This window comes from Mobula hypostoma, chromosome X1 (genome assembly GCF_963921235.1).
Source record: "Mobula hypostoma chromosome X1, sMobHyp1.1, whole genome shotgun sequence".
Classification (NCBI taxonomy): domain Eukaryota; kingdom Metazoa; phylum Chordata; class Chondrichthyes; order Myliobatiformes; family Myliobatidae; genus Mobula; species Mobula hypostoma.
Genome location: NC_086128.1, coordinates 3599433 through 3627020, shown reverse-complemented (window position 1 = coordinate 3627020; position 27588 = coordinate 3599433). Strand labels below are relative to the sequence as shown.

Here is a 27588-nt window from a genome sequence, read left to right as displayed (position 1 = left end):
TGGTGTAGTGATCAGTGATAAGCAGGACGTTCGCCGTGTTGCTGGAATCAGGCTCTATGGAGAGGAAATCTACACATACTAGATCAAGTGGCCTCGCTCTTTGTAAATGGGATAATTGAGCAGCCCTCATAGGCAGCATCTTCCTCCGAATACATTGAATTCACAACTTGCAGTATTCTTCAACCTCAGGCTTCATTGGGGGCCAGTAGAATTGATTTCTGAGCAATCCATAGGTCTTGTCAACCCTCATATGGCCAGAAGCGTCATGAAGTGACTTCAACACAATCCTCAAATACTTCTCAGGCAGAACGAGCCTGGTAATACCGAGGCTTGTCTGGGGGACACGTGACCCCGTATAGAACCCCGTACAGAAAATACAAGATTGTTAAAATAGTTACAGTATCCCACTCAGCAAAACTGGCAAAAATAATTTACTATAGCCTATTAAACAGTTCATTTATACATAGTGATTTGATCCCAATTCTAAACATTACATGTTTGCAGAAGACACTCTTATACAGAGTATCACTTTGGTTCATTCTGTGGTAAATAAACAACTGAATGAAGCTGTCTTCTGACCAGATTGAACATTGAAACATCCACTGTATTGAAAAATCAGGAACTGCATTCAAAATTTTTCCCTCGAGAATCAAAAGAAATTAAATTTTTAACCAAATTCATCTCGTCTGCTTTTTGTTCTTGTGTGCAAACCCCTCTGCAGCATTTGAGTGCCTTTGTGCATTGCTTACAGTTCAGTGTGGAGGATCTCAGAATGTTTTAACCAGCTAAAATCTGAGACGTGGAAAGTATGTGAGGACATCACAAATTTAAAATTCTGAAGCAAGAGAATTTTAAAGAAACTTTTAAAACAAGCCCCTCCACATTTTAGTCAGTCTTTCCCTTGTCATCTTTTAAGATCTTCAATGGACAGGTTTCTATACTTCTTTAACTCTTGTCTTTTCTGTTTCAATCATTTATTTTGCTTCTCTACTGCTTGTCAAGCTCCTCGACTCTAATTTCAGAATTACATCCCCAAGTCCGTGTCTCTGCACATCTTTTGCCTCATCTAAATGTTTATTAATGCCTACCTCTTTGAGTTTTTGGCCAACTGTGCTAAAATTTCCATAAACTGCTTAGCAAACTTGTTCAATAACATTCCTGTGAGATGCCTGTGAATGTACACAAACCCTATGTGTAATGAGGGGTTGCCAAAGTAGGCTGTTGACCTTGAAAGGCTGGGACATTCTACAAAGACTGAAAAAAACAAATGTGTAATCAATACTTCTCGAGTTATAAATGATTTATAAAATGCAATGCAAAACAAGTGATAAAAGGCAGCTTAATTTTTCATAAGCAATCAGCATCTACCATAGGTGTCCTGAGTGAAACATTGAAGGAGGATCAATTTTCTCTTCCTGATCCCAATTCATCTTCAGAAAATTAAGACACTTAAACAAATATGTATAAGGGGAACATGAGGGGAAACTTCTTCATTCAGAAGGCTGAGAGAGTGTGGAATGAGCACAGGTGGTGGATGCAATTTTGATTTCAAGATTCAAGGTTCATTTACAGTATTATCAAAGAATGGACAAATTATACAACCTTGAAATTTGCTTGCTCACAAATAGCCACAAAGCAAGAAACCTGAAAGAACCCAATTAAAGAAAAACAGAATAAAAGACTTGATGTGCAAGAAAAAGGAAAAAAAATGCAAATCATGCAAGCAATTGAAGTAAACAACAGCATTCTGAACCAAAATTGAGTCCTCAGATCTGAACCCCGGAGCAGCCCAGAGTAGGCCCAAAGCCTCCCTTATCAGTTCATCGTATTAGCGGGCATGGAGCACAGCAGCCGGGGCAGTGTTCATAGCATCAGCGCCATGGAGATGACCATTGCAGAGGAGGAGCAAAATCAGCTCTTCTCCTGACTGACACCATCTTTTCAGTCTCTTTGGGCCGGTGCTTAAATTGACCAAACAATGGAACAGCAAAAGGCTCCGGTGTCCTAAAAAGAGGAGTGAAGATCTCAGCGAACGAGTGAAATCTGCTCTCATCTCCGATCCTGGCACTCTTTCTTTCCAGTCTATCTGGGCCAGCATTTAAATTGACCCAACAATGGAACAGCGTAAAGCTCTGCTCCTGGAGAGAGGAGTGAAGACTGCAGAGAGCGAGTGAAATTGACTCTCACCTCCTATCTGGGCCAGTGTTTAAATTCTCTAAACAGTACATTGTACCTTGCACTAGGGCCCAGGCACCGCTGCTATGAAAGGCTCGGGGCCTAGACCACATCGTCCAGCAACTCAATCCAGGCTAAGATTTTGCCGTCTGGCCCGAAGCCACTCCCACGTTCTACAAATCAGTGAAGCATTTATGAGAACTTTGGATAGGTACATAAATGGGATGGATATGAAGGGCTATGCTTTGGGTACAGGTCGGTGGGAGTGGGCGGTTTAAATGGTTCGGCACGGACCAGATGGACCATTGGGCCTGTTTCTGTGCTGTGTATTTTTCTATGTCTAATTGACAGAAAACTAAAAAAAAAAGTCAGACTGCAAGTTTCACAAACCTTTGGAAAATGCATTTGGTTATACTTTCCTATTTATTTACAAGTCAGAAGTCTGTGAGGGAGAAATGATTAAATAAAGAAAAAGGGAAAGAAAGGCAATCTTCCAATCACGTTTATCCATCTCTTTATATCCCTTTACACACCCTTGCAAGGACATCCCTTTGTACACCCTCGCAAGGACATCCCTTTGTACACCCTCCTAAGGAAACTTCTTTTAAAGTACACACCCTTGTGGGAAAACCAAAAAAAAGACTGAAAGGGCATGGCATTAGGTCTGAGCAAACTATATTACAACAGCACTCACAATGTGCAAGCCTATTTGCTTTTGCCTCATGCTATTAACCACAGATAAGCATCATCTGGGTGAAAATATAAGGGTTACTTCTCAGAGTAATGCTGAGAGCTTTCACATTATGGCAACTCTAACCATAGCATGTGCAACAACCTAACCATAGAAACATAGAAAACCTACAGCACAATACAAGCCCTTCGGCCCACAAAGCTGTGCCAAACATGTCCCTACCTTAGAACTACATAGGCTTTACCCATAGCCCTCTATTTTTCTAAGCTCCATGTAGCCATCGAGTCTCTTAAAAGACCCTATCATTTCCGCCTCCACCACCACCGCCGGCAGCCCATTCCATGCACTCACCACACTCTGTGTGGAAAAAAAACACCCCTGACATCTCCTCTGTACCCGCTTCCAAGCACCAAATCAGAACAAGGAACTGTTGTGCATTATGCTATTCACTACTCTTCTTATGCCATCTACTGAAGATCAACCCCAGATACTGGTCTGGTGCCGTCACAAAAACGAGACTGAATTAGTTTGTCAGTTTAAGCCGAGTTAGATGTCACTTCTGACTCACATGCTGAACTCTTTAAGCAACAGATCACATTTCTAAGCCACACTTCAGAAATTTAAACAAATTGAGGCTCACCCTCAATTTAAGTAAAATTCAAAGAACATTTTATTATCAAAGTATATGTATGTCACCATATACAACCTTGAGATTCAATTTCTTGTGGGTATACTCAATAAATGTATAGAATAGTAACAGGATCAATGAAGATCAACAGGAGTGCAGAAGACAACAAACTGTGCAAATGCAAATACAAATAAATAGCAATAAATAACTGGAACATGAGACAAGGAGGTAAAGAATTCTTAAAAGTGAGGTCATTGGTAGTAGGAACATCTCAACAATAGGGCAAATGAGGGTAGTATTAGAAAAGCAACAAACTTTCCTAGTGTCCGAGCTAATGATCATCCTTCAACCAACATCACCAAAACAGATTATCCGCTCATTATTTCATTGTTGCTTGAAGGGAACTGATGCCCTGCCTTCACTTACAACAGCAACACGGCATTCAGTGTATTGACACAGCCTGGGGTCACAAATAAAATCCTGAAATGACTCACTCATCCAACTGCAGTAAACGGAAGGATTAGTTCTCCACACCTGCTGTAGAACATGATGAATGGACCCGAGTCCACAGAGGTACCAGACAGCACAGCTTTTATCATCTTATTTCCATGATCAGTCTACGTAAAAAAGGCAGTCTTTAAATTAGTTGACAAAACACATGTGAAAATGTCTGTGTTTCTAAAAACAACGTTGGAAAAGATAAGTTTCATTGAAGGAACATGGTATTTCTTTGTAATACAGAAATTACTAAAAAATTTTCGACACTAAACTGAGGAACTTAGCAATAGTGAATGAGCAGTGGATGTATCACACTGACTGCCTCTCCAGTCCAACAGGCATTTGTTCTTTCACCCTGTTGAGTTTAACCTGCTTCTGTTTATCTTTCCAACAACAGAAAAAGGTTCATTCACTCCAACACACTCTACTCCCTGCTAACAAATGTTATTGAGGCATTAAGTACCCATGTATCACTGCATACTTGCACAGCAACTGATAGGCATTTCAAATCACAGAGTGCACAGCAAGTTAACTCTAAATGACACTCAACACTACTACTACTCACTTACCTCCAACGACCTAGAACTTGAGTTTGAAACAAGATTAGGTTGAAGGCTTTCTCCAAACCTTCCCCCAATTCAGCAAGCAGTCTGAAGCAAGCAGCACTGTAAGCAGAAAACCGATCACAGAGCAGCATGGAATTTTCGCCAGGGTATCCGAGCATGACAAATGGCTTGGGGCATTTGCTGCTTTTGCAAGTAGGGCCTCATTGGGACTTCAGGAATGACCCGACTTTACAGCACAACTGAGAGTGCCTGTCACAGCAATATGAAGCTCAGCAGGCCACACATTAGACAGGATCTATTTTGTTTACCCAAACTCCCAAGCCACAGTTATAGTACGCTGTATTTTTGAATGGTTTCCTCTGAGAGGACTGTCTGAATATCAATGATGTTTAATTTGGATGCCAAACAATTTACCGCACTGTGCATGGCAGAGACTGTGATAAAGCAGGGCACAAGCAATTATGCATCATGTAGCATATGTAGCCAATTACTTGGATTCTTTGATTGCCTGGGGCAGCACTTGAAGCTGGGTTCACAAAATGCACCAGGATTGGCATGGCATTTGTGGGAAGGTCCCAATTCTTGTTCTATAATGACTCCTTTAATTCAGAGTATATCAAGAGTTAAGTGGTAGCAATATTCAGAATGGATGATCGCTAATAGTGTTTCTGGAGCCTCCTTAAAGCAAAGGAAAATCAACGGGGCTGATCTACTGTTGCTCTGCTGAGAACGCTAGCTGTTTCCCTCGGACAGGCTTTTTAGTCCTGGGCACAAGCGCACATGTTCAACATAGCATGGGGGAACTGGTTCAGAGCAGGGAGCCAGCTGTACTCATAGAATGGGCTTGACAGTCGCTGCGCTCTCACTCCTTGGCAAAGTTATCACTGTCATCAATGCCTGTCAATGCCTGGCCCACTCAGAAACATCAAAATGTGCCAGAATATAAAAGTATTCAATATTAAAATTGCAGATTCTTTCTTCAAAACTAAAACATGTACCAAACCAACTAGTTTAACAAATGTTTAAGAAAATCTTCACTTACATTTTTCTTAGTGGCCAGTTTTTAGTCAGAATCATACAGCATGGAAACAGGCTCTTCAGCCCAAATTTGTCCACGGCAACCAAGTGGTCTACCTGGGTTAGTCCCATTGCCCGTGTTTGACCCACATCCCTCTAAATCCTTCCTATCCATATACCTGTCTCAATGCCTCTTAAACATTGCTACTGTACATACCTTTACCCTTTCCTCTGGTTGCTTCTTCCATATACTCACCATGATCTGTGTGGAGAATCTTTCCTATTTAGACATTTCCCTACACAGCCCAAGGTGCCATAGGGGAGTAAGCCTAGACTAGCATTTGAAACTGGGTTCACAAAAAGCACCAGGATTGGCATGGTGCTGGAAAGTCCCAATTTCTGCCCTATAGTGACTCCTTTAGTTCAGACTACATCAGAAGGTAAATATGAACATTCAGAATAAAAATCTAAATAATGTAAATGATCACTAATACAGTCTATATCAACTAATTAGGCTCATATCCTTGGGTTAACACATTACATCTATGAACTGTAAAAAAGAACATCTGATGTCCAACCCACTGAAAGCAGCTTATTGTTTTTGTCCAAATCCTGACCGATGTCTGTTCCCTGAAATTATTTTGTTTCTTTTAAGAGGTGGTTCAGGCATTCCTCAATTAATGTTTCCAGAAAATATTTTGTTAAGCCACATTGCAAAGGCTGAGGAAAATATATTTCTAGTACAAACAAGAGGAAATCTGCAGATCCTGGGCCAGTATTTTGTGCGTGTTGCATACATTTTTAGTACTTCAGTAATGTGGATTCTCCAAAATTCGAAGTAAATTTATTATCAAAGTACATATACGTCACCATATACAACCCTGTCATTCATTTTCTTGTGGGCATTCACAGTAGATACAAAGAAACACAATAGAATCACTGAAAAACTGCACTCAACAGAGACGGATAAGCAACCAATGCGCAAAAGACAACAAACTGTGCAAATACAAAAAAAGTATCCTGTCCACTGCATATCTATAGAAGTTTGTCAATGTTTTAGATGAGATACCAAATTTGCGCAAATGTCTAATAAAGTAGAGGCCCTGCCGTGCTTCTTTGTAATGGCAGTTATGTGCTGGAAGCAGGACAGATCCTCCTGAAATGATAATACTGAGGAATTTAAAGTTACTGACACTCTCCACCTCTGATCTCCTGATGAAGACTGGCTCATGGATAACCCCCCCCCCACCCTCCGGTTTCCTCCTCCTATAGTCAATAATCAGCTCTTTGGTTTTGCTGACATGGAGTGAGAGGTTGTTGTTGTGGCATATCATAAATCCACATCATAAATTGAAGATACAGACCCAAAAGAGTTAATCATGTTAACAGAAAAAAATCTGTAAATTAGATATATATAGACCCAGGGCTTACTGTGTGAAATACAGTAAGTGTGAACAAAATATTCATGAATTTGTGATCTTCACAAGGCTAAAAGGCACAGACTTTTAACAGTTGTTTCCTTTTTTAGATCTAAATTTAGGCTTGGAAATTCTAGTGCACCTAAAAGGATTCACTAGATGGGCACTGCACTGGGCTCTTGTGTCATGGTTACAACAGAAGGCAGTGCACCGTTTGGGACTCAGATGTGGTAAGCTCCCCCCAGACCTTCAGCTTCACTCTGGATATTAAATGATTGGAAAACTGAGGTACTTGAAATCATCAAAGGAAACAGATAGAATTTATATCTGTGGTGGAGGAGCCAGAAAAAGTGGACTTAGTATAGAACAGAGCTAGGCTGTTCCAGAGGAAGGTCAAAAAGTACTTAGTTATATAGAGTGAATATCGGGCATTTTCTTTCCCAAAGTACAATAGAGGCAGGTGATCAGTTCAAAATTATTTAGATTTGTTGTTAAACAAAAGACTGAAAAGGAAGACACACACTTCTGCTGTGCATCAGTGTATCTCCAAGCTATTTATAGCTAATGAAGTACTTCTGAAGTGTAGTCATAGTGGAAACTATCAGCTTATGCACAGAAAGATCCTACAATCAGCAACCTGATAAAGAGCAGATAACATTTCTGTAAATATTTTGGCAACAACAGGGTTAACTACCATGCTTTTATCATTAATTGAGGGACAAATACCAGCATAGATTCATATGCACAAATCTGAGAGCTTAAATCTGCTATCGCCTGACCTAATTCTGCTCCTATCTCTTATTAGACAGGGCGTCAAAGGGAGAAGACAGGAGAATGGGGTTAAGAGAGAAGATAAATCAGCCATGATGGAATGGCGGAGCAGACTCAATGAGCCAAGTGGTCCCATTTTGTTCCCATATCTTATAGTCTTGTGGACTCAACTGCAACAGGGCTACTGGTGGAACCGTATCCTAATGATGGGTTAAAGCAGATATCAGCCTTGACCTGCTTTAAGATTGGAAGGGGTTAATGGGCTGAGTGGCCTGATGCTGCTCAATGGCCTCCAGCAGATCATCAATGATCAAATGCTGACATCAAATGGCCTACAGCAGATCGTCAATGATCAAATGCTGACATCAAATGGCCTCCAGCAGATCGTCAATGATCAAATGCTGACATCAATTGTACCAACATTTCTGTTATTGTGAGGCACAGATGATAACATTCCTGGGAGGGAGGAATTCCCTCCAAACTCCCTAATGGCTGATAGCTCAAACAACATGGATTACCAGCTGCTGCCTTTGATGATGATGGAGCTAATTAGAGCTCAGCCACTGTAGAGATTGTCAGACAGTCTTTATACCCTACTATCCAACACTAAAATGCAGCAATTAAAAGCTGGAGAGTCTTGATGAAATCTCAGCAGGGCATCCTTTAAAAACAAATTTGATTCCTGTTAACCCTTTCGTAAAAGATAAGCTAATATTTAGCGTAGAGGAAGCTCCAATTTTTTTTTTTACAAGACGTTCTGCTTACATGGTTCAATGTTCAAAATTCCAGCTTCTTTGGGCAGTTGTACATTCAATTAAGGGCTGTGTTGGTGAACAACTCATTCACAGAAAACATTGTCCAACAAGTTCATGTTTGGCGATCTAGCTGTGAAGCAGCTGAATTACTCTTTGCTTGCTTGATCCACAATACCCTGTCCAGCCTGTATTAAATGGAGAGTTACTCTGGTGTTGTGGTAAATCAGCAGCTGGTGCTTTCTACTGTTGGCTATTGATTGGGTGGCTGCTGTTTCTACAAAAGGTATGGACAATGAGACAACTAGCCAAAAAATTAGAATCATACCATGGCCTAGCTGTTTAACAACCATACCCATATCAAAGTTTTCAGACCATGTTTTCTTAAATAAAATACAGTCCCCATAATACGATTCAACGTTTTTCTAAAACAGGCTATCTCAGTTAATAAAATTGTGTTGACCTTTCTTGATCAAATGATATAATACATTGGTGCTAGGAAGTTTTAAAACCTTGTAGAATTGTCTTTATTTCTGCACAAGTATAAAGCTTTTTGTGTCAATTTATCTAGTCTTACAACTTTGGTGAAGATCTGATCTCTTTTTATTTTCGGTCATATTTATGTAGAAATAGAGAAAATTCTACAGAGTTCACAAACTTTCTAGCACCACGGTCCTTAGGGACATGTACTTTTGCCATCCTCTTTCTCAGATCATCAGCCCTTCCAGGAGTCAGAGACGGTGTGGGCCAAATGGTCTCTATATTGAAACAGTTAACACTGTGTTTAGTCTAGTGCAACTGGTCAGTTTACCTTGCTTGCTGTCAGGTGTCTGAAACAAATAGAATATGGCCTTAAAATTTTAACTGAACAGCACCTTGCAATAGCAAATCAATTGAACTTGGAAGTAATTAATAATCAAAATGCTGTTGTAATCTGAAACAGAAACAGCAGATGTTGGGATATAGTCAGCAGGCCAGTCAGCATCTGTAGAGAGGGAAAGAGGTTTGATGTTTAATCTTTACCATTCTTCATCAGAATAGTCCTAATGAAACAACACTGATCTGATATATTCTCTCTGCACCAAAGCTGCCTGACCTGCCAAATATCTCCACCAGGGAAAACTTGTGCTTCTACATCAAATTACATTGATCATGAAATTCCACCAGGTACACTCTTTCAAGCATTCTTGTGACCTGACACGAGTTCTATACCAGGAGTGAATGTGATGACATAATTCGCCATGCAACACCCCTCTGGTGCACTGTGAGGTGACTTGAATCATGTTATCCTGCCCATTGTTAGGTTCTCCTGGTGCAAAATGATTATTTCCAGCCCTCTTGGAAGACTGGTAGTGAAATATGTACTTGAAGCAATGTAGTCATCTGCAAATGTACACTGCCATAACTATCCCTGATCTTCATCCCACTTCCTGAACCCCAGTGCCTCTGATTCAATTACATTTACTATCAAAGAATGTAAAGATTATACAACCTTGAGATTTGCTTGCTCACAGGTAGTCGCAAAGCAAGAACCCAATTAAAGAAAAGAATAAAAATAAAAATAAAAGATCAACACTCAATGCACAAGAGACAGAAAAATAAATACAAATCATGCAAGCAATTGAAACAAACAACATTTCAAAGCAAAATTGAGCCCTCCGATCTGAACCCCGGAGCAGCCCAGAATAGGCCCAAAGCCTTGCTTATCAGTTCATCACATTAGTGGTCATGGAGCACAGCAGCCAGGGCAACCTTCATAGCCTCAGCACCATGGAGATGACCATCGTGAAGAGTGAGTGAAATTGGCTCTCATCCCGACCGACATCCTGCCTTTTCAGTCTCTCTGGGCCAGCACTTAAATTGATCAAACGACGGAAAATTTTTGCGAAAGGCTCCAGCACCCTGGAGATTGCAGAGAGTATGCAGAATTGGCTCTTGCCTCCGATCTGGGCCGGCATTTAAATTGTCTAAACAGCGTAGGGTACCTCACACTAGGACCTGGGCACCACAGCTGCGAAGGGCCCTGGGCCTGGACCACACTACCCAGTGACGCAATCCAGGCCTAAATTTCGTCACCCAGCTCGAAGTCACTCTTAAGCTCTTCAAATCAGTCAGTGGCCAGAGTGGTCCAACCTCGCTCCCAGGCCAGCTGTATGGGCATTGGAACTCCACCTTCAACGACTCATCCCCCCAACTCACCATGACATCACTCACCCCTTCACTGTTTGCGGTGATAATTTAGCACAATGTACCTCAGAAAAAGTATTTTTTTTCCTGATGATTTTAGTTGGGTTTCTTGACTACCAGGAAGCTGTCGCACATGTTTGGTAGCATCATCTTTACTGAATCTTATGACCCTTTACCTTTCATATTGTTGCACCCATTCTCCATGTCTGAAAAGCTCATGATCAATCAGCCAGAACCGAACAAGTCCCTTCCCAAATGCTGATCCAATCTGCCCCTTCACTCCTTCAATTAGGTCAATCTTTGAAACACATGGCGTTGTTCTCTTCCCACACACAACCACAAAAGAGTCCAATCATTCTACTCTCCTAAATCTGACCATGACAGTCCAACCTCTCCAAATCTGATTGTTTTCAACTGCAAGAAGCATCCAAACCTTTCCCTTTCCCTTTCCCATACTCATCACAAGAGGGTGCTGGTGTGTTGTCAATGCAGGAAGTACTTGACAAAAGCATCATGGTGAGACAATGACCAAAACAGACATCATATCATCTTTTCAAAGCACTGGAAATTCCAAGCAAGGGAACACACAGGTAGCGAATGTTCACTGATGCATGGAGTCTTTTAGAAGGCTGATGAGGCTTAGAATCAGTCGTTGAATGGCACCAGCCCTCTATTGGTGGTGTGCAGTTGAGATTGGAAGTTGGAAGAACTTTGGTGGAGGTTGCTACCAATGGGTCCCCCATTTATTGCTTCCCATGTTCCAGGCACCAAATGCACAAAGATCTAAACAGAATAATGCTGGTCTATTAAAGCAATAATCCAAAATATGGCTGTATCTAACCCTTGCTTTAGAAAAGTAATACAGAGCTCAGGAGTTAGGCATCCAGAGAATCTCCTATTGATGACCCACCCAACGACTCCGTGCCGGTATTTCCTACATCAGATGTTACAAGTATGCAACGTGCTCTTAAAATGCAATCACATGTAGAAAAGGGGGAGGTGCAGGAGAACATCTCAATTGAAACAGACATGCTAAAAGGAGCCACATAATTTTCAGCAATCCTTCGCCGTTCCATGCATTCCAGACAACATTTAGCCAATGTTTACTTCATCTGTTCTGAATGGGCTGCATATGAAATCCACCTCAACGTTTCCCAGGAGAAGCTGAAACCCTTTGTGACTCCAGAAATGTTAGTGACATCACTCAAATATCTCCAGCAACAACTGTTCTGTTAAAAATAGTTCCCTTCACTAAACAGGTTTCAGACTACATTTGAGCAAACAAGCATCAAAATATGGTTTTCTGTTTAGTCATGTTCAAAGTTCAAGGTAAATTTATTATCGAAGTACATATATGTCACCATATACAACCCTGAGATTCATTTTCTTGTGAGCAATCACAGTAAATACAATAACTATAATACAATCAATGTAAGACTGCACCAGCATGGCAGACAGCCAGAGTTCACTGTTGGGGTCAGTGAAGTTACCTCCTCTGGTTCAAGAGTCTGATAATTGAGGGTAATAACTGTTCCTGAACCTTGTAGTGTGGATCATAGAGTCATAGAGAAGTACAGCACAGAAACAGGACCTTTGGTCCATCTAGTTCATGCCAAAACATTTAAAATGCTACTCCTACTGGCCTGCACTGAGACAAGGGTCCTCCATATCCCTACTATCCATGTATCAATCCAAACTTCTCTTAAACATTGAAATCAAACTCTAATGCACCACTTGTGCTGGCAGCTGATTCCACACTCTCATGACCCTCTGAGTGGAGAAGTTTCCTCTCATGCTCCTCTTAAACTTGTCACCTTTCACCCTTAACCCACGACCTCTGTTTGTAGACACACCCAACCTCAGTGAAAAAAGACTGCTTGCATTTACCCTATCTATACCTCTCATAATTTTGTATAGCTCTATCAAATCTCCTCTCAATCGTCTACGTTCTAAAGAATACAATCCTAACCTATTCAATTTTTCCTTATAACGCAGGTGGTCCAGACCCAGCAACATCCTTGTAAATTTTCTCTGCACAATTTCAACCTTGTATACATTTTTCCTGTAGGTAGGTGACCAGAAATGCACACAATACTCCAAATCAGGCCTCACCAACGTCCTATACAACTTCAACATAACATCCCATCTCCTGTACTCAATACTTTGATTGATAAAGGCCAATGTGCTACAAACTTTCTTTATGACCTTATCCACCTGTGACATCACTTTCAACGAAGTATGGAACTGCTCAGGTTGGTCCTACCGAAGTGCAAAACCTCATACTTGCCTGCATTAAATTCCATCTGACATTTTTCCAGCTAATGCAGATCCCTCTGCAAGCCGTGATAGTCTTCCACACTGTCCACTACACCCCTGATCTTGGTGTCATCTAGTTGACCACATTATCATCCAGATCATTGATGTAGATGACAAACAACAAAGGACCCAGCATCGATCCCAGTGGCACTCCATTAGTCACAGGCCTCCAGACAGAGAGGCAACCATCTACTAACACTCTCACTTCTCCCACAAAGCCAATGTCTAATCCAATTTACTACCTCATCCTGAATGCTGAACTTTCTTGACCAGAGTCCCATGCGGAAGGGACCTTGTCAAATGCCTTATTAACGTCCATGTAGACAACAGCCATTGCTTTACCTTCATCCACTTTCCTGGTACCTTCCTTGAAAAACTTTATAAGAGTGGTTAGATATGACCTACCTCACACAAAGCCATGCTGACTATCCTTAAGCAGTCCACATCTATCCAAATACTTAAATATCTGGTCCTTTAGAATACTGGCAATTTCTGAACTTGCCTCCCATAGGGTCCAAGGGAACACCTTGTCAGGCCTTGGGGATTTTATCTACTCTGATTTGCCTCAGTGTAGCAAACTCCTCCTCCTCCTCTGTAATCTATATAGGGTCCATGAAGTTGATGCCGCTTTGCCCTACTTCTATAAACTTTGTGGCTGTCTCCTGAGTAATTACAAATGCAAAGAATTCATTTGATATCTCCCTCACCTGTTTTGGTTCCACACATGGATTACCATTCTGGTCTTCCTGAGAACCAACTTTGTCCTTTGCAATCCTTCTGTTCTTAACATACCTGGAGAATCCCTTGGGATTCTCCTTCACTTTGTCTGCTAGTGCAACTTCATGCCTTCTTTTAGCCTTCCTGATTTCTTTGTTAAGTGATCTCTTGCATTTCTTGTACTCCATAAGCACCCCATTTGTTCCCACTTGCCTATACCTGCTACAAGTCTCACCAATAGCTACAATGTCATAATTCCACATGCTGATTCTTGCCCCGAGTTCATCTGCCTATCCCACCATCCTTCTTGCATTGAAATATATGCAGTTCAGTACACTAGTTGCACCATGGTCAACCTTTTGATTCTGGACTTTGTCTGAGGTGTTACCAACATCTGCCTCCACAACCTCTCCACTAACTGTTCTGGCACTCTGGTTCCCATTCCTATGCAATTCTAGTTTAAACCCCATCATGCAGCATTAACAAACATTTCCGCTAAGATACTTGTCCCCCTCCAGTTCACGTACAAACTGTCTCTTCCGTACAGGTCCCACCTTTCCTGCAAGAGAGCCCAATGATCCAAAAATCTATGCCCTCCCTCCTGCACCAACTCTTTGGCCACATGTTAAACTGTACAATCTTCCTAGTTCTGACCTCACTTGCACGTGGCATGGGTAGCAATCCTGAGATCACAACTCCGGAGGTCCTACTCTTTAACTTAGCACCTAACTCCCCAAAAACCCTTTGCAGAACCTCATCACTCATCCTACCCATGTCATTGGTACCTACATTAACCACAAGCAACACTCACAACACACTGGAGGAACTCAGCAGGTCAGGCAGCATCCGTGGAAAAGATCGGTCGACGTTTCGGGCCGGAACCCTTCGCCAGGACTGTAGAGGGAAAGGGCAGAGGCCCTATAAAGAAGGTGGGGGAGGGTGGGAAGGAGAAGGTTGGTAGGTTCCAGGTGAAAAACCAGTAAGAGGAAAGATAAAGGGGTGGGGGAGGGGAAGCAGGGAGGGGGTAGGCAGGAAAGGTGGAGAAGGAATAGGGGAAAACACAATGGGTAGTAGAAGGAGGTGGAACCATAAGGGAGGTAGTAGGCAGCTAGGTGAGGGGGCAGAGTGAAACTGGGATAGGGGAAGGGAGGGGGAGGAAATTACCAGAAGTTGGAGAATTCAATGTTCAAATTGGTACCTACATTAACCACAACCTCTGGCTATTCACCCTCCCACTAAATAATGCTGAGGAGAAATAATAATGAGATGAAGACTCCTTGAAAGTGAGTCTATAGGTTGTGGGAACATTTCAATGATGGAGCAAGTGAAGCTGAGTGAAGTTAACCCTCTGGTTCAGGAGCCTGATGGTTGAGTAGTAATAACTGTTCCTAAACCTGGTGGCGTGGGTCCTGAGGCTCCTGTACCTTTTTCCTGATGGCAGCAGCAAGAAGAGAGAATGACCTGGTGGTGGGGTCCCTGATGATGGATGCTGCTTTCCTGTGACAGTGCTCCATGTAGATGTGCTCAATGGTAGGGAGAGCTTTGCTCGTGATGGACTGGCCATATCCACTACTTCTTGTAGGACTTTCCATTCAAGGGTAATGGTGTTTCCACACCTGGTTGTCAATATATCCTCCACCACACATCTATAGAAGTTTGTCAAAGACTTTGATGTCATGTCAAATCTTCATGAACTCCTACGAAAGTAGGGGTGCTGCCATGTTTTCTTCGTAATTGCACTTACCTGCTGGGCCCAGAATAGGTCTTCTGAAATCATCTGAGACCTTTGATATGTTCATAATAAAACTCCAACTCTCTTCTCTTCTCCCTTCCTCCCAGTATCTGCATTCCTTTCGGAGAACATGGGGCAAAATCCGTTTATCATTATCAACAACAAACAACCTGCTGGAGAACCTCAGTAGATGGAGCAACATCTGTGGGGGGAAATGTGTTTCAGGCTGAGAGTCTTGCATCAGAAACTAACATTTTGGGTTGAGACCCTGCATTAGGACAGAAACCTTTCTCGTCCACAGATGCTGCTCAGCCCGGTGAGTTCATGCAGCAGATTGCTTGTTGCTCCAAATTCCAGCAACTGCATCTTGCATCTCCTTGGTTTATCACTGTGCCAACTTGTGGGGAGCTGCTTCAAACTCTGCAGACTTGTGTAGATCTGCACTGTTAATTTCAACAGGCATGGATCTGGCCAACCCAACGGTCATCAAAGACGTAAGCACATTACTTTGTTTAATGATCAGTCATCCTCCTCTAGGCTCCACCCACTAATGGAAGCCATGATTATTTCCTCCATCACCCTTCCATTGCCAACTTCATAGGCACATGGTAGGACTCACGCAAGGATCCAACCAGTGGGTGAGGTGAGTGATGAAAAAGTTTCAAGTTCAGAACAAGCTGTCATTATCGGCAGTTTCCACACATTGTTGTGTTTACATAATGTAAACCATAAGGTATAGGAGCAGAATTAGGCCATTTGGCCCATCGAGTCTACTCTGCCATTTCATCATGACTGATGCATTTTCCCTCTCAGCCCCAATCTCCTGCCTTCTCCCCCTATCCCTTCATGCCCTGACTAATCAAGTATCTATCAACCTCTGCCTTGAATATATTCAATGACTTGGCCTCAGCAGGTAACGTCGTCAACATTTTATTCCTTCATGAAATGCAGGCATCATTGGGTAGGCAATTGGTAAATTGGTTTATTATTGACACAGTGAAAAATTGTCTGCAGAGACCAATTCATTACAACTGTGAATTGAGGAATTACAAGGTAAAACAATGACAGAGTGCAGAATAAAATACTAGTTACAGAGAAAGTGTGGTGCAGATAGATAATAAGATGAACGGTCATAACAAGGTGGTACTGCCAATCATTGATAGCCCTTTAAGACAATGACACACTAGATTATTTCATTAGATTATTAGTTGTTGTAAACTGTCCCATGTATAGGTGGTTGCCTAAAGAATGGGGCTGGGGGGAGAGTGGAGGGGACAGCTATTGAGCATATGAAAAAGGATGGTTATGGGAAAGTGGGACAATAGGATTGATAAGATTGTTTTGGGATGATGGGCAGGTAAGGAGATAAGGTGAAAGAAGAAAAATACCTCCCCCTTCACTATTAACTTCCAGTAATGCCCCCTCTCTCTTTCACCATTCCCCATTCCCAATTTTCCTCTCTCATCTTATCTCCTTACCTGTACATCACCTCCTTCTGGTGCTCCTCCACCCATCCTTTCTTCCATGGCCTTCAGTCCTCTCCCATCAAATACTCACTTCTCTAGGCTTGTATTTCTTTCATAATCAACTTCGCAGCTCTTTACTTCACCCTCACCCCTCCTGGTTTCACCTATCTTCCTCTCCTCCCCCCACCTTCTTACTCTGACTCCTCATCATTTTTTCTCCAGTCCTGATGAAGGGTCTCAACCCAAAATGTTGGCTGCTTCAGGTTGAATTGAGATTTGGACATATAACCCTCAGGTTCGGCCGACAGCAGTAGTCTAGGGGAAGACAGTCTCTGGCCCCGTCAAACTTGTGAAATCTGGTTTGTGTGGATGTTGCATGATGTTTTCCCTGTACAAATCAGTACCACTAAATAAAAAAACAGTACACTATATGCAATTAAATGATTGAGCTTTATAATTCTTAATTTGACTATAGGATTAGTAAAGAAAACAAACAGAAAATGGGACCATTTTAATGAAACAGTATAATGCACACATTGGAGCTCATGATTTTCCCGTCCATTCATTCTCTATCGATTACCCCCCGGGCATCGTCGACTCCCGACCCCATTCCAAGTCCACTCCGCCCTGCAGTCTACAACCTCTCTATTCTGGCATCTTCTCGCTCCATCTTCTGCCAAACAAAAGCCCACGAATCCCTCGCTCTCGGGCACACAAAAAAGAAAAACACTCCCCTCATTGGAGGTTGCACATTCCAAAGCCCCCGTCATCTCTAGTCATAACCCAAACACTGCTGCTACAGAGAAACCATTACATTAGCAGTGAAATCTTTCCCAGGGTGTAACAGACATTTTGGATGACCTTATGTTACAGTGATCAGAAGAAGGAAGCACACCAGAAGAGCAATGAAATATAGCGGAGATAGCAGGAGAAAAGGGAGGAGAGTTTTCAGCAAAAGATGGGCAGGAATTGTGCATACTTCTGAAGGGTAGCTGGCAGTTTTAGTGAGGCAGGACCAGAAACTTCACTTTAGGATCACAAAAATGCATTCAGTAGTTAAGCATGCCAAAACAAGGATATTAGCCTCAAAAGCTTACTCAATATTAACCTTTCCATTGTTTTTCATTGAACAGCATTGACCTGACAGACAAGATAGTTCAATGAGAAAAAAACATTACTCAAGCAGGACTCCAAAAAGTTCAGGAGATATTCATGAAGATATCATATTGTAAATTAAATCATTTGGTAAAATAATTATACTGGCAACAGAGTGAGGGAGCCACTTGTCCTGAAAGCACACATTTCTTTTCAGCTAAATTAGACACTGTCCTATTAATTACCTCCCCAGAAAGAAAAACCAGCTGAACAAAATCAAAATGTCAACCTGATCCAGTTCTTGAGTTTTGAAATGACACAAGTAACAAAGATTTCATTTGAAAAGCTGTCAGGACATCCTTGTGTTTTTCCACTTTGACAGCTCAGGCAGAATTAGCTTGAATTTCACATGATCCCTGCTGCACCTGATGACCCTGTGATCTCTGTCTTAGAGGCCGATGTTAGGATGTCTTTAAAGAGAGTGAACCCTCGCAAGGCGGGACGTCCCGATGGAGTACCTGGTAAGGTTCTGAAAACCCGTGCCAACCAACTGGCAGGAGTATTCAAGGACATTTTCAACCTCTCACTGCTACGAGTGGAAGTTCCCACTTGCTTCAAAAAGTCAACAATTATACCAGTGTCTAAGAAGAATAGTGTGAGCTGCCTTAACGACTCACATCTACAGGGATGAAATGCTTTGAGAGGTTGGTCATGACTAGACTGAACTCCTGCCTCAGCAAGGACCTGGACCCATTGCAATTTACCTATTGCCACAATAGGTCAATGGCAAATGCAATCTCAGTGGCTCTCCACACAGCTTTAGACCACCTGGACAACACAAACATCTACTTCAGGATGCTGTTCATTAACTATAGCTCAGCATCATTCCCACAATCCTGATTGAGAAGTTGCAGAACCTGGGCCTCTGTACCTCACTCTGTAATTGGATCCTTGACCTCCTAACCAGAAGACCACAGTCTGTGCAGATTGGTGAAAACATATCCTCCTTGCTGACGATCAACACTGGTGCACCTCGGGGGTGTGTGCTTAGCCCACTGCTCTACTCTCTATATACACATGACTGTGTAGCTAGGCATAGCTCAAATACCATCTATAAATTTGCTGACGATATAACCATTGTTGGTAGAATCTCAGGTGGTGACGAGAGGGCGTACAGGAGTGAGATATGCCAACTAGTGGAGTGGTGTCACAGCACAACCTGACACTCAACGTCAGTAAGACAAAACAGCTGATTGTGGACTTCAGGAAGGGTAAGACAAAGGAACACATACCAATCCTCATAGAGGGATCAGAAGTGGAGAGAGTGAGCAGTTTCAAGTTCCTGGGTGTCAAGTTCTCTGAGAATCTAACCTGGTCCCAAAATATCAATGCAGTTATAAAGAAGGCAAGACAGTAGCTATACTTCATTAGGAGTCTGAAGAGATTTGGCATGTCAACAAATACACTCAAAAGCTTCTATAGATGTACCATGGAGAGCATTCTGACAGGCTGCATCACTGTCTGATATGGAGGGTGGGGGCTACTGCACAGGACCGAAAGAAGCTGCAGAGGGTTGTAAATCTAGTCAGCTCCATCTTGGGTACTAGCCTACAAAGTACCCAGGACATCTTCAGGGAGTGGTGCCTCAGAAAGGCAGCGTCCACTATTAAGGACCTCCAGCACCCAGGACATGCCCTTTTCTCACTGTTACCATCAGGTAGGAGGTACAGAAGTCTGAAGACACACACTCAACGATTCAGGAATAGCGTCTTCCCCTCTGCCATCTGATTCCGAAATGGACATTGAACCCTTGGACACTATCTCACTTTTTTAAATTTCTGGGTCTTTTTCCACACAGTTTTAAGCTGTTCACTATGCATATACTGTAATTGATATATTTATTTATTATTACTTTAATTTTTTTCTTCTATTTTATGTATGTATTACATTGAACTGCTGCTCCGAAGTCAACAAATTTCATGTCACATGCCGGTGATAATAAACCTGATTCTGATTCAGAAAAACATTCAGTCTAACCTTAGTGAATGTGCTTCATTCAACTGAATCTAAATCCCAGATTTTACCACCTCAAGTGGATATGTGGAGGATTCCTAAACTAACACAAATGCCTTTGAATTCACTGACAAGTCATGGATTCACACCACTGAACCTTCATTATCCTTGACTGAAGGTCGTGGAAGACAGCGTGCAAAGCACTATGGGAGTACCTTTGTCACACTTAGCTCAATATTTCAAGGAGGTAGTTTGCCTCCAACTTCCCAAGGAACCAGGGATAGAAACATTACCAGCAACACCATCTTTCAAAAAGTGCATTAATAAAGAGCTTTATCTGAATAAATGATAAAATATTGTCAATCTGAAGCCATTAGCTCATTATTTCTCTGCATACAATGCTAAGATTTTCTAGTATCCTCTAGTCTTGTTTGGAATTTGTTTGCAGTATAACTTTTTTGGTTCAATGTTATCTAATACAGAATGACCATCAAAGTGAGAGCTACTCACCAATCTTCTTGTCAAACCTCCAGGCAGGGATTTCCCTCACAGTTGTCACAAGGCTGTCGGTGGGCAGAGGGATAGAAACCTGGATGGGGCCTGAGACTTTGACGTTAGAGCCATTGCTGGTGAACAGGTGAATGCTGATGGCAGCCACAGGAGTCAGTTCAAATCTGGAGCGGTTGACTAGATTAAAAATAGATATGAAATACATCATCAGTAACCCCCATCAATAACAGATAGTATACAAAAGTCAGTTTATTTATTTATTTATTGAGATACAGCATGGAGTAGGACCTTCTGGCTTTTCAAGCCATACCACCCAGCAACCCCCAATTTAACCGCAGCCTAATCCTTTTATGTGTCTATCCTGCACCTTTCAAATTTCCCCTAGAAACTCCAAATATTGCTGTTCTGTCATCATCCCTGCTAGTGCCCCCTTCCAATCAACTTTGGCCAGCTCCTCTCTCATGCCTCTGTAATCCCTTTACTCCACTGTAATATTGATATATCTGACTTTAGCTTCTCCTTCTCAAACTGCAGGGTGAATTCTATAATATTAAGATCACTGTCTCCTAAGGGTTCCTTTAACTTAAGCTTCCAAATCAAATCTAGTTCATTATACAACACCCAATCTAGAATTGTTCACCTGTGCTACACACTTTGATTGATATTTTACTAACTTATTTGTGATAATATTTTGGTTTATGTGGTGTGTGTGATGTATGTATTGTGGGTGCACTGTGGTCCAGAGGAACGTTGTTTCATTTGGTTGTATATACGTATAGTCAGTTGACAAGAAATTTGGAATTTCCCTCCCTCAACTCTATTTAAGGCCCCAAACAGTCCTTCCAGGTGAGGCAACGCTTCACCTGTAATTCTGCTGGGGTCGTCTATTGTGTCCGGTACTCCCGATGCGGTCTCCTCTACATTGGTGAGACTCATTGTAAGTTGGGGGACCGTTCCGTTGAGTACCTCTACACCATCTCCCACAAGTGGGACTTCCCAGTGGTCAAACATTTTAATTCCCGTTCCCATTTTGACATGCCGGTTCATGGCTTCCTCTTGTGCCAAGATGAGGCCACTCTCAGGGTGGAGGAGCAACAACTTATCTTCTGTCTGGGTCTCCTCCATCCTGACGGCATGAATATTGATTTCTCCTCTTGTTGAACAAAATTTCCTCTCCCCCCCTTCCTCTATTCACCATTCTGACCTTTCACCTCTTCTAACCTGTGTATTACATTCCCGTGGGAACCCTCCTCCTTCCGTCTCTCTTAGGGTCCACTCTCCCCTCCTATCAGATTCCTTCCTCTCCTGCCCTTGACCTTTCCCACTCACCTGGCTTCACCCATCACCTTTCAGCTAGCCTCCTTCCCCTCCCCACACCTTTTTATTCTGGCATCTTCCCCCTTTTTTCTCAGTCTAGAAGAAGGGCCTTAGCCTGAAGTGTCGACTGTTTATTCATTTCCATAGATGCTACCTGACCTGCTGAGTTCCTCCAGCAATTTGCTTTGAACTTGAACTTGCAGGTTTTATTTTACAGAGAGTGGCAAATACCTGGAATACACTGTCAGCAGGGTGGTATTAAGGACATTTAAGATATTCTTAGGCACACGGATGGAAGAAAATAGAGGGTTATGGGCTGTGTAGGAGGGAAGGGTTAGATTGATTGTGAAGTAGGTTACAGCCAACATTGTGGGCCAAAGGGTCTGTATTGTGTGGTACTGATCTATGTTTTATCTCCTTAGCTGAAGATTGATTGACCCAGAGTGAGCACAATCATAGTCTCTTGCTCAACATTCACCTTTTAACTTACTGGTGCTAACTGGGTTTAACAATGCAGCTGCTGTGAATTTTGTTCCCTTACACTAGCATTAAACCCAAGAGCTTTGCACCATGACACTTCAAACTGGTCATGCCTCACTTCAACCTTTCCCACACTGGTACACGCATCTACATCGAACCTGTCTCCAAAGCTCAACCTAGCATCTGTGTCATTTTTGTTTCTAAATAATGATTGAGGGAACAGGGTCAAACTGACAAGGGGATTCCCAGTGAAAAGGTGCCAAACAAAAACAAACAACATCTGATACAAGATGTCTGAAGTGAAGCACACAAAATGGTGTTCATTTATCAATCCAGCAACATCCTTTATTCTCTTCTCTGTCTTTTCAAGTTGATCACTGATCCAGGACCACTGGCAAATCATCTTCCCCATTTCAGTCACAAACACCTGCTACCTCTATCACCATGAACATAAAGGGTAATAGAGAAGGTCATAAGCCTCACACACACCATCCTCGTTGTCATAGGTCAAAGGGCAGTGGTCACATGGTTAATTTACTGGATTAGCAGCCAAAGCTCTAGAGCATTGACCCAGAGGCTCAGGTTCAAATCCCACCATGGGAGATTATTTAAAAATTCAGAAGTTTAAAATAAATGTTCCAGATGTATTTGAAGAAAATGCATAATGGTAAGCATAAAAAATACTGCTTTGTCAAGTCTGGCCAACTTCTGATGCCATTCGTGCTCTATCACAGCAGCAGCATTGTTAAACCCAGTTAGGACCAGCAAGTTAAAAGGTGAACGTTGAGCGAGAGACTATGATGGTGGCCACTCTGGGATAATCAATTTTCAGCTAAGGAGACAGAACATAGATAGCTGATTCTCACCTGCCTCTTCAGTGTGAGAAGCAATTAGGTATGCACAATAAATGCCACCATTGTCAGTAGCAGCCTCTTCCTAGGAAGGAATAAATAAAAGTAATCCTGTAATTTATTATTCTGCAGTGGGAATGTACACAAATTCCTTCCCCCCTCATTTCTCTATTCCCCACTCTAACCTTTCACTTCTTCTCATCTGGATATTACCTTCTACTGGGTCCCCTCCTCCTTCCCTCTCTCCTATGGTCCACTCTCCTCTCCTATCAGATTTCTTCCTCTCTAGCCCTTGACCTTTCTCACCCACCTGGTTTCATCTATCAACTTCCAGCTAGCCTCCTTCTCCTCCCCCCACCTTTTCATTCTAGCATCTTCCCCCTTCCTTCTCAGTCTTGATGAAAGGTCTTAGCCCAAAACGTCAACTGTTTACTCTTTTCCATAGATGCTGCCTGACCTACTGAGTTCCTCCTGAATTTTGTATGTGTTGCTTTGGATTTCCAGCACCTGCAGATTTTCTCATGTTTGTAATATACACTGAGTTATTGCCACTGCCTCACAGCTCAGCGATCTGTCTGTGCAGAGTTCACATGTTGTCCACGTGACTGTGTGAGTTTCTCTCCAGGTTTAAGCGCCAGGCCAGATTTTAAAAGTTCAGGGTGTTGGGCTGGTGTTTGGCTCGTGGCTCTGCAAGGTCTACTCGTCTCTGCTCTGAACTGAGTCTGTGGCCTGCAACTAACAGCCGACTGGATCGGCTGCAGTGGCTGTGGATTCATTTTCGTGAACTTCAGCTTGCTTTTATTTTTTTTTGCTCATTGGGTATTTGACAGTCTTTTTTAAAAAATGAGTTCTGTAGAGTTTGTTTCGTGGCTGCCTGTAAGGAGATGAATCTCGAGATTGTATGATGTACGCATACTTTGATATAAATACACTTTGACTTTGAGGTTCTCTCGTTTCTCACACATCCCAAAGATGTGTTGGTAGACAGTGAATTGCTCCTCAGTGCAAGTCCATGGGAAAAGAATTCAGAAAAGCACCAAATTTGCTTGTCATTAAGATATTCAATGCATGAGCATCACCATTAGATGACAAGCCCACAACTATCTGCCAAATAGTAACTAGACAATGCATAATGGATTGTTCAGTGAGGCCCATATCCTGAGAATGAATTGAAATAAGTAGTGACAGGTCCATTCACGGCATTTCTATTAATACTCACTCCATCACATCACATCTCTTCAGAGATAAATGCAACAGACATTGTGAGATATAGGTTGTTGGTGCTGATAATACGCTCTTACTTCTGGCAGTATGATGCAGAGTTTAAAGAGGTTGACTCTTCCACTACAGTATTATAGATGCAATGTGAATTTCATAACCATAAAGACCTTTCCAGACACTTTCAATTAAAGTTCCAGAATCAGTTTTTAGAATAGTCCACGTGCACTAGCAGTGTTGGGTTCCCTGTATAGTGGGTCAGATGAGAAATGGATTTAGAAACTTATATAGCACTGTAACAGGTCCTTCTTCCCAACTTATCCATGGCACCAAAATACTATTTACACTAACAATGCACGGAGCAACATACCTTTCCATGACAACAAGAAGTCAGAATTTTTGCTGATTCATCCTGCGCTTGACCTTGAGGGCTTATTATTGAATTCAAAAAATTCATATAACTGCCTTCCCTGTTTATGGCCAAATATGATGAAATATCACCCACCTGCAACATTAATTTGTGATTTTTTCACTTCATACAGTACTGTGCAAAAGTCTTAGGCACCTGAGATTGTTTAAAAATTTGGTTTCAGATTGTATGACCTCTACAGAGCCCTGATCTCAACAACATCAAGGCTATCACGATTACCTGTAGAGACAGAACCAAGTGAGACGGCTAAAGTCCGCAAAAGAACTGTGGCAAGTTCTCCAAGATGCTTGGGACAACCTACCAGCCGATTTTCTATTAAAACTGTATAACAGTGTACTTAAGAGAATAGATGTAGTTTTGAAGGCAAAGGATGGTCATGCCAAATATTGATTTCTTTACTGATCTTTATAGCAATTTTTTTTGAGATTTAGAAACTTTTCATTTTATTATTTTTGAAAGCATCTTCACTTTAAAGAATTTCTATAGATGTGCCTAAGACTTTTGCACAGTACTATAGATGCAATACATGTTTAATATATCTCCAACCTTCTTACTCCAGATTTCTAGCAGCTGCTGTGTTATGTATCTGTTTCAGAATATTATCCCACCCCGCCGACTCTTCATTTACCATTTCTCTAAACACATCAGCAATAAATAGTATTCATTCCATGCTCTTAGCAACAGAAACACTAGAAGCAGTTACATGGACAATCTCAGTCTCTACCCTATCACAGGTAATCCCCACTCTATCCACCCTCACACCTGTCTACATCTTAACATACACAGGTTTCCTTCCTTTTCCAATTCTGATGAAAGGTTTCTGACAGGAAATGTTAACTCTTTACTCTTCCTTCATAGCTATGCCGAATTTGGTCAATATCTCCAACATTGTGTAGATTTTGCCAATCCTCCCTGCCTTTGTATAATATCTATCCACAGGTACATTAGGTAAATTTTATTTATATAGAAGAGAAACAGAAAAAATGAAATATGCACTCAGTGGCCACTTTACTAGGTACCTCCCGAATGTTCATGGTCTTCTGTCGCTGTAGCCTATCCACTTCGGTTGTGGTGTGGTTAATGGAGTTACTGTTGCCTTCCAGTCAGCTTGAACCAATCTGGCCATTCTCCTCTAACCTCTCTCATTAACAAGACGTTTTCACCCACAGTACTGCCACTCACTGGGTGTTTTTTTTTTTCCCCTCACCATTCTCTAAACTCCAAAGACTTGTGTAGGAATACCCCAGGAGATCAGCAGTTTCTCAGATACTCAAACCATCCCATGTGGCACCAACAATCATTCCACATTCAAAGTCACTTAGATCACATTTCTGATGTTTGGTCTGAACAACAACTGAACCTCTTGACCATGTCTGCATGCTTTTACACATTGACTTGCTGCTACATGATTGGCTGATTAGATATTTGCACTAATGCGTAGGTGTATAGGTGTACCTCAAAGTGGCCACTGAGGTAAATTAAAATGGCAAATAAACTATGTAAGGTGAGGACACATATCATAAGAAGTATTGGTTTGATTTTCAATGTTGCATCATTATATCAGTGACTTTCTGCTTTCATTTATGACAAATGCCTCCAATTCCCCAGCAACTCAAAATCCATTTTTACCCATTTTGTACCTGTTTTATCAGTTTCATAGCCCAAGAGATAGGGGAATCTTTCCACTTCATCGGTGGTTGTTGTTAAAAAGGCAGACAGATCACTGTACGAAGTGTTTTCTGGAAGCCTAACATTCTTCCTTTGGAACTGGACACATGGTTGACTCTTGGCACCTAAATGAGAAGGAAACAGATTATAATTACAATGAAAAAAACTAACCACTTCTAACATCAGGGCTCTTCTTGTTTTTACAGTGTCACTTACAATTTATTTAAAAAGATGAAAATCTTTGTACCTATTCTTCATTAAGACTGTTCCTGATAGTAACATTATTGGAAGTTAGAGGGAAATCTAACAATAAGAGATGAAAATTCTTGGTGTTCACCTGGTGGAGAATCTCACTTGGTCCCTCAGCACCAGCTCCATAGCCAAGAAAGCCCAGAGTCTCTACTTTCTGCGAAGGCTGAGAAAAATCCATCCCCCACCCCCCCATCCTCACCACATTCTACAGAGGACATACAAGAGCATCCTGAGCATCTGCATCACTGCCTGTTCGGGAATTGCACCGTCTCAGATCACAGGACCCTGCAACTGATACTGAGGTCAGCTGAGAACATCATCGGGGTCTCTCTTCCTGCTATTACAGACATTTACACCACATACTGCACCCGCAAAGTTAACAGTATTGTGAAGGACCCCATGCACCCCTCACAGAAACTCTTCTCCCTCCTGCCATCTAGCAAAAGGTACCAAAACATTCGGGCTCTCAGGACCAGACTGTGCTACAGTTTCTTCCCCCCAAGCCATCAGACTCTTCAATACTCAGAGTCTAGACTGACATCTACATCATTTATTATTATATTGTCACTTGTCCTCTACTGTGCCTATTGTCTTGTTTATTATTTATTGTACTGCCCTGCACTGTTTTGTGCACTTTATGTAGTCCTGTGCAGGTGTGCAGTCCAGTGCAGTTTTTATGTTGTTTTACGTAGTCTAGGGTAGTTTTGTGTTGTTTCATGTAGCACCATGGTCCTGGAGGAACGTTGTTTCGTTTTTACTGTGTACTGTGCCAGCAGCTTATGGTCGAAATGACAATAAACTTGACTTGACTTGAAAAGAC

At 41.9% G+C, this 27588-nt stretch overlaps 1 protein-coding gene across 5 annotated transcripts in view; it reads right to left on the bottom strand.

Annotated features, from left to right (window-relative positions):
* The window catches only part of fam171a2a (family with sequence similarity 171 member A2a), a 293586-nt gene that overhangs the window by 85485 nt on the left and 180513 nt on the right, over positions 1-27588 (bottom strand). For all 5 annotated transcript variants that reach the window (XR_010016478.1, XR_010016477.1, XM_063036907.1 and 2 more), the window contains exons 4-5: positions 26489-26641; positions 20553-20729 (exon numbers count right to left, since the gene is read on the bottom strand). Coding sequence is in view for 3 of the 5 variants with exons in the window: in XM_063036907.1 (XP_062892977.1) it covers positions 20553-20729; positions 26489-26641 (330 nt within the window). In the remaining 2 variants the exon portion in view is untranslated. The remainder of the gene's footprint in view (positions 1-20552; positions 20730-26488; positions 26642-27588) is intronic.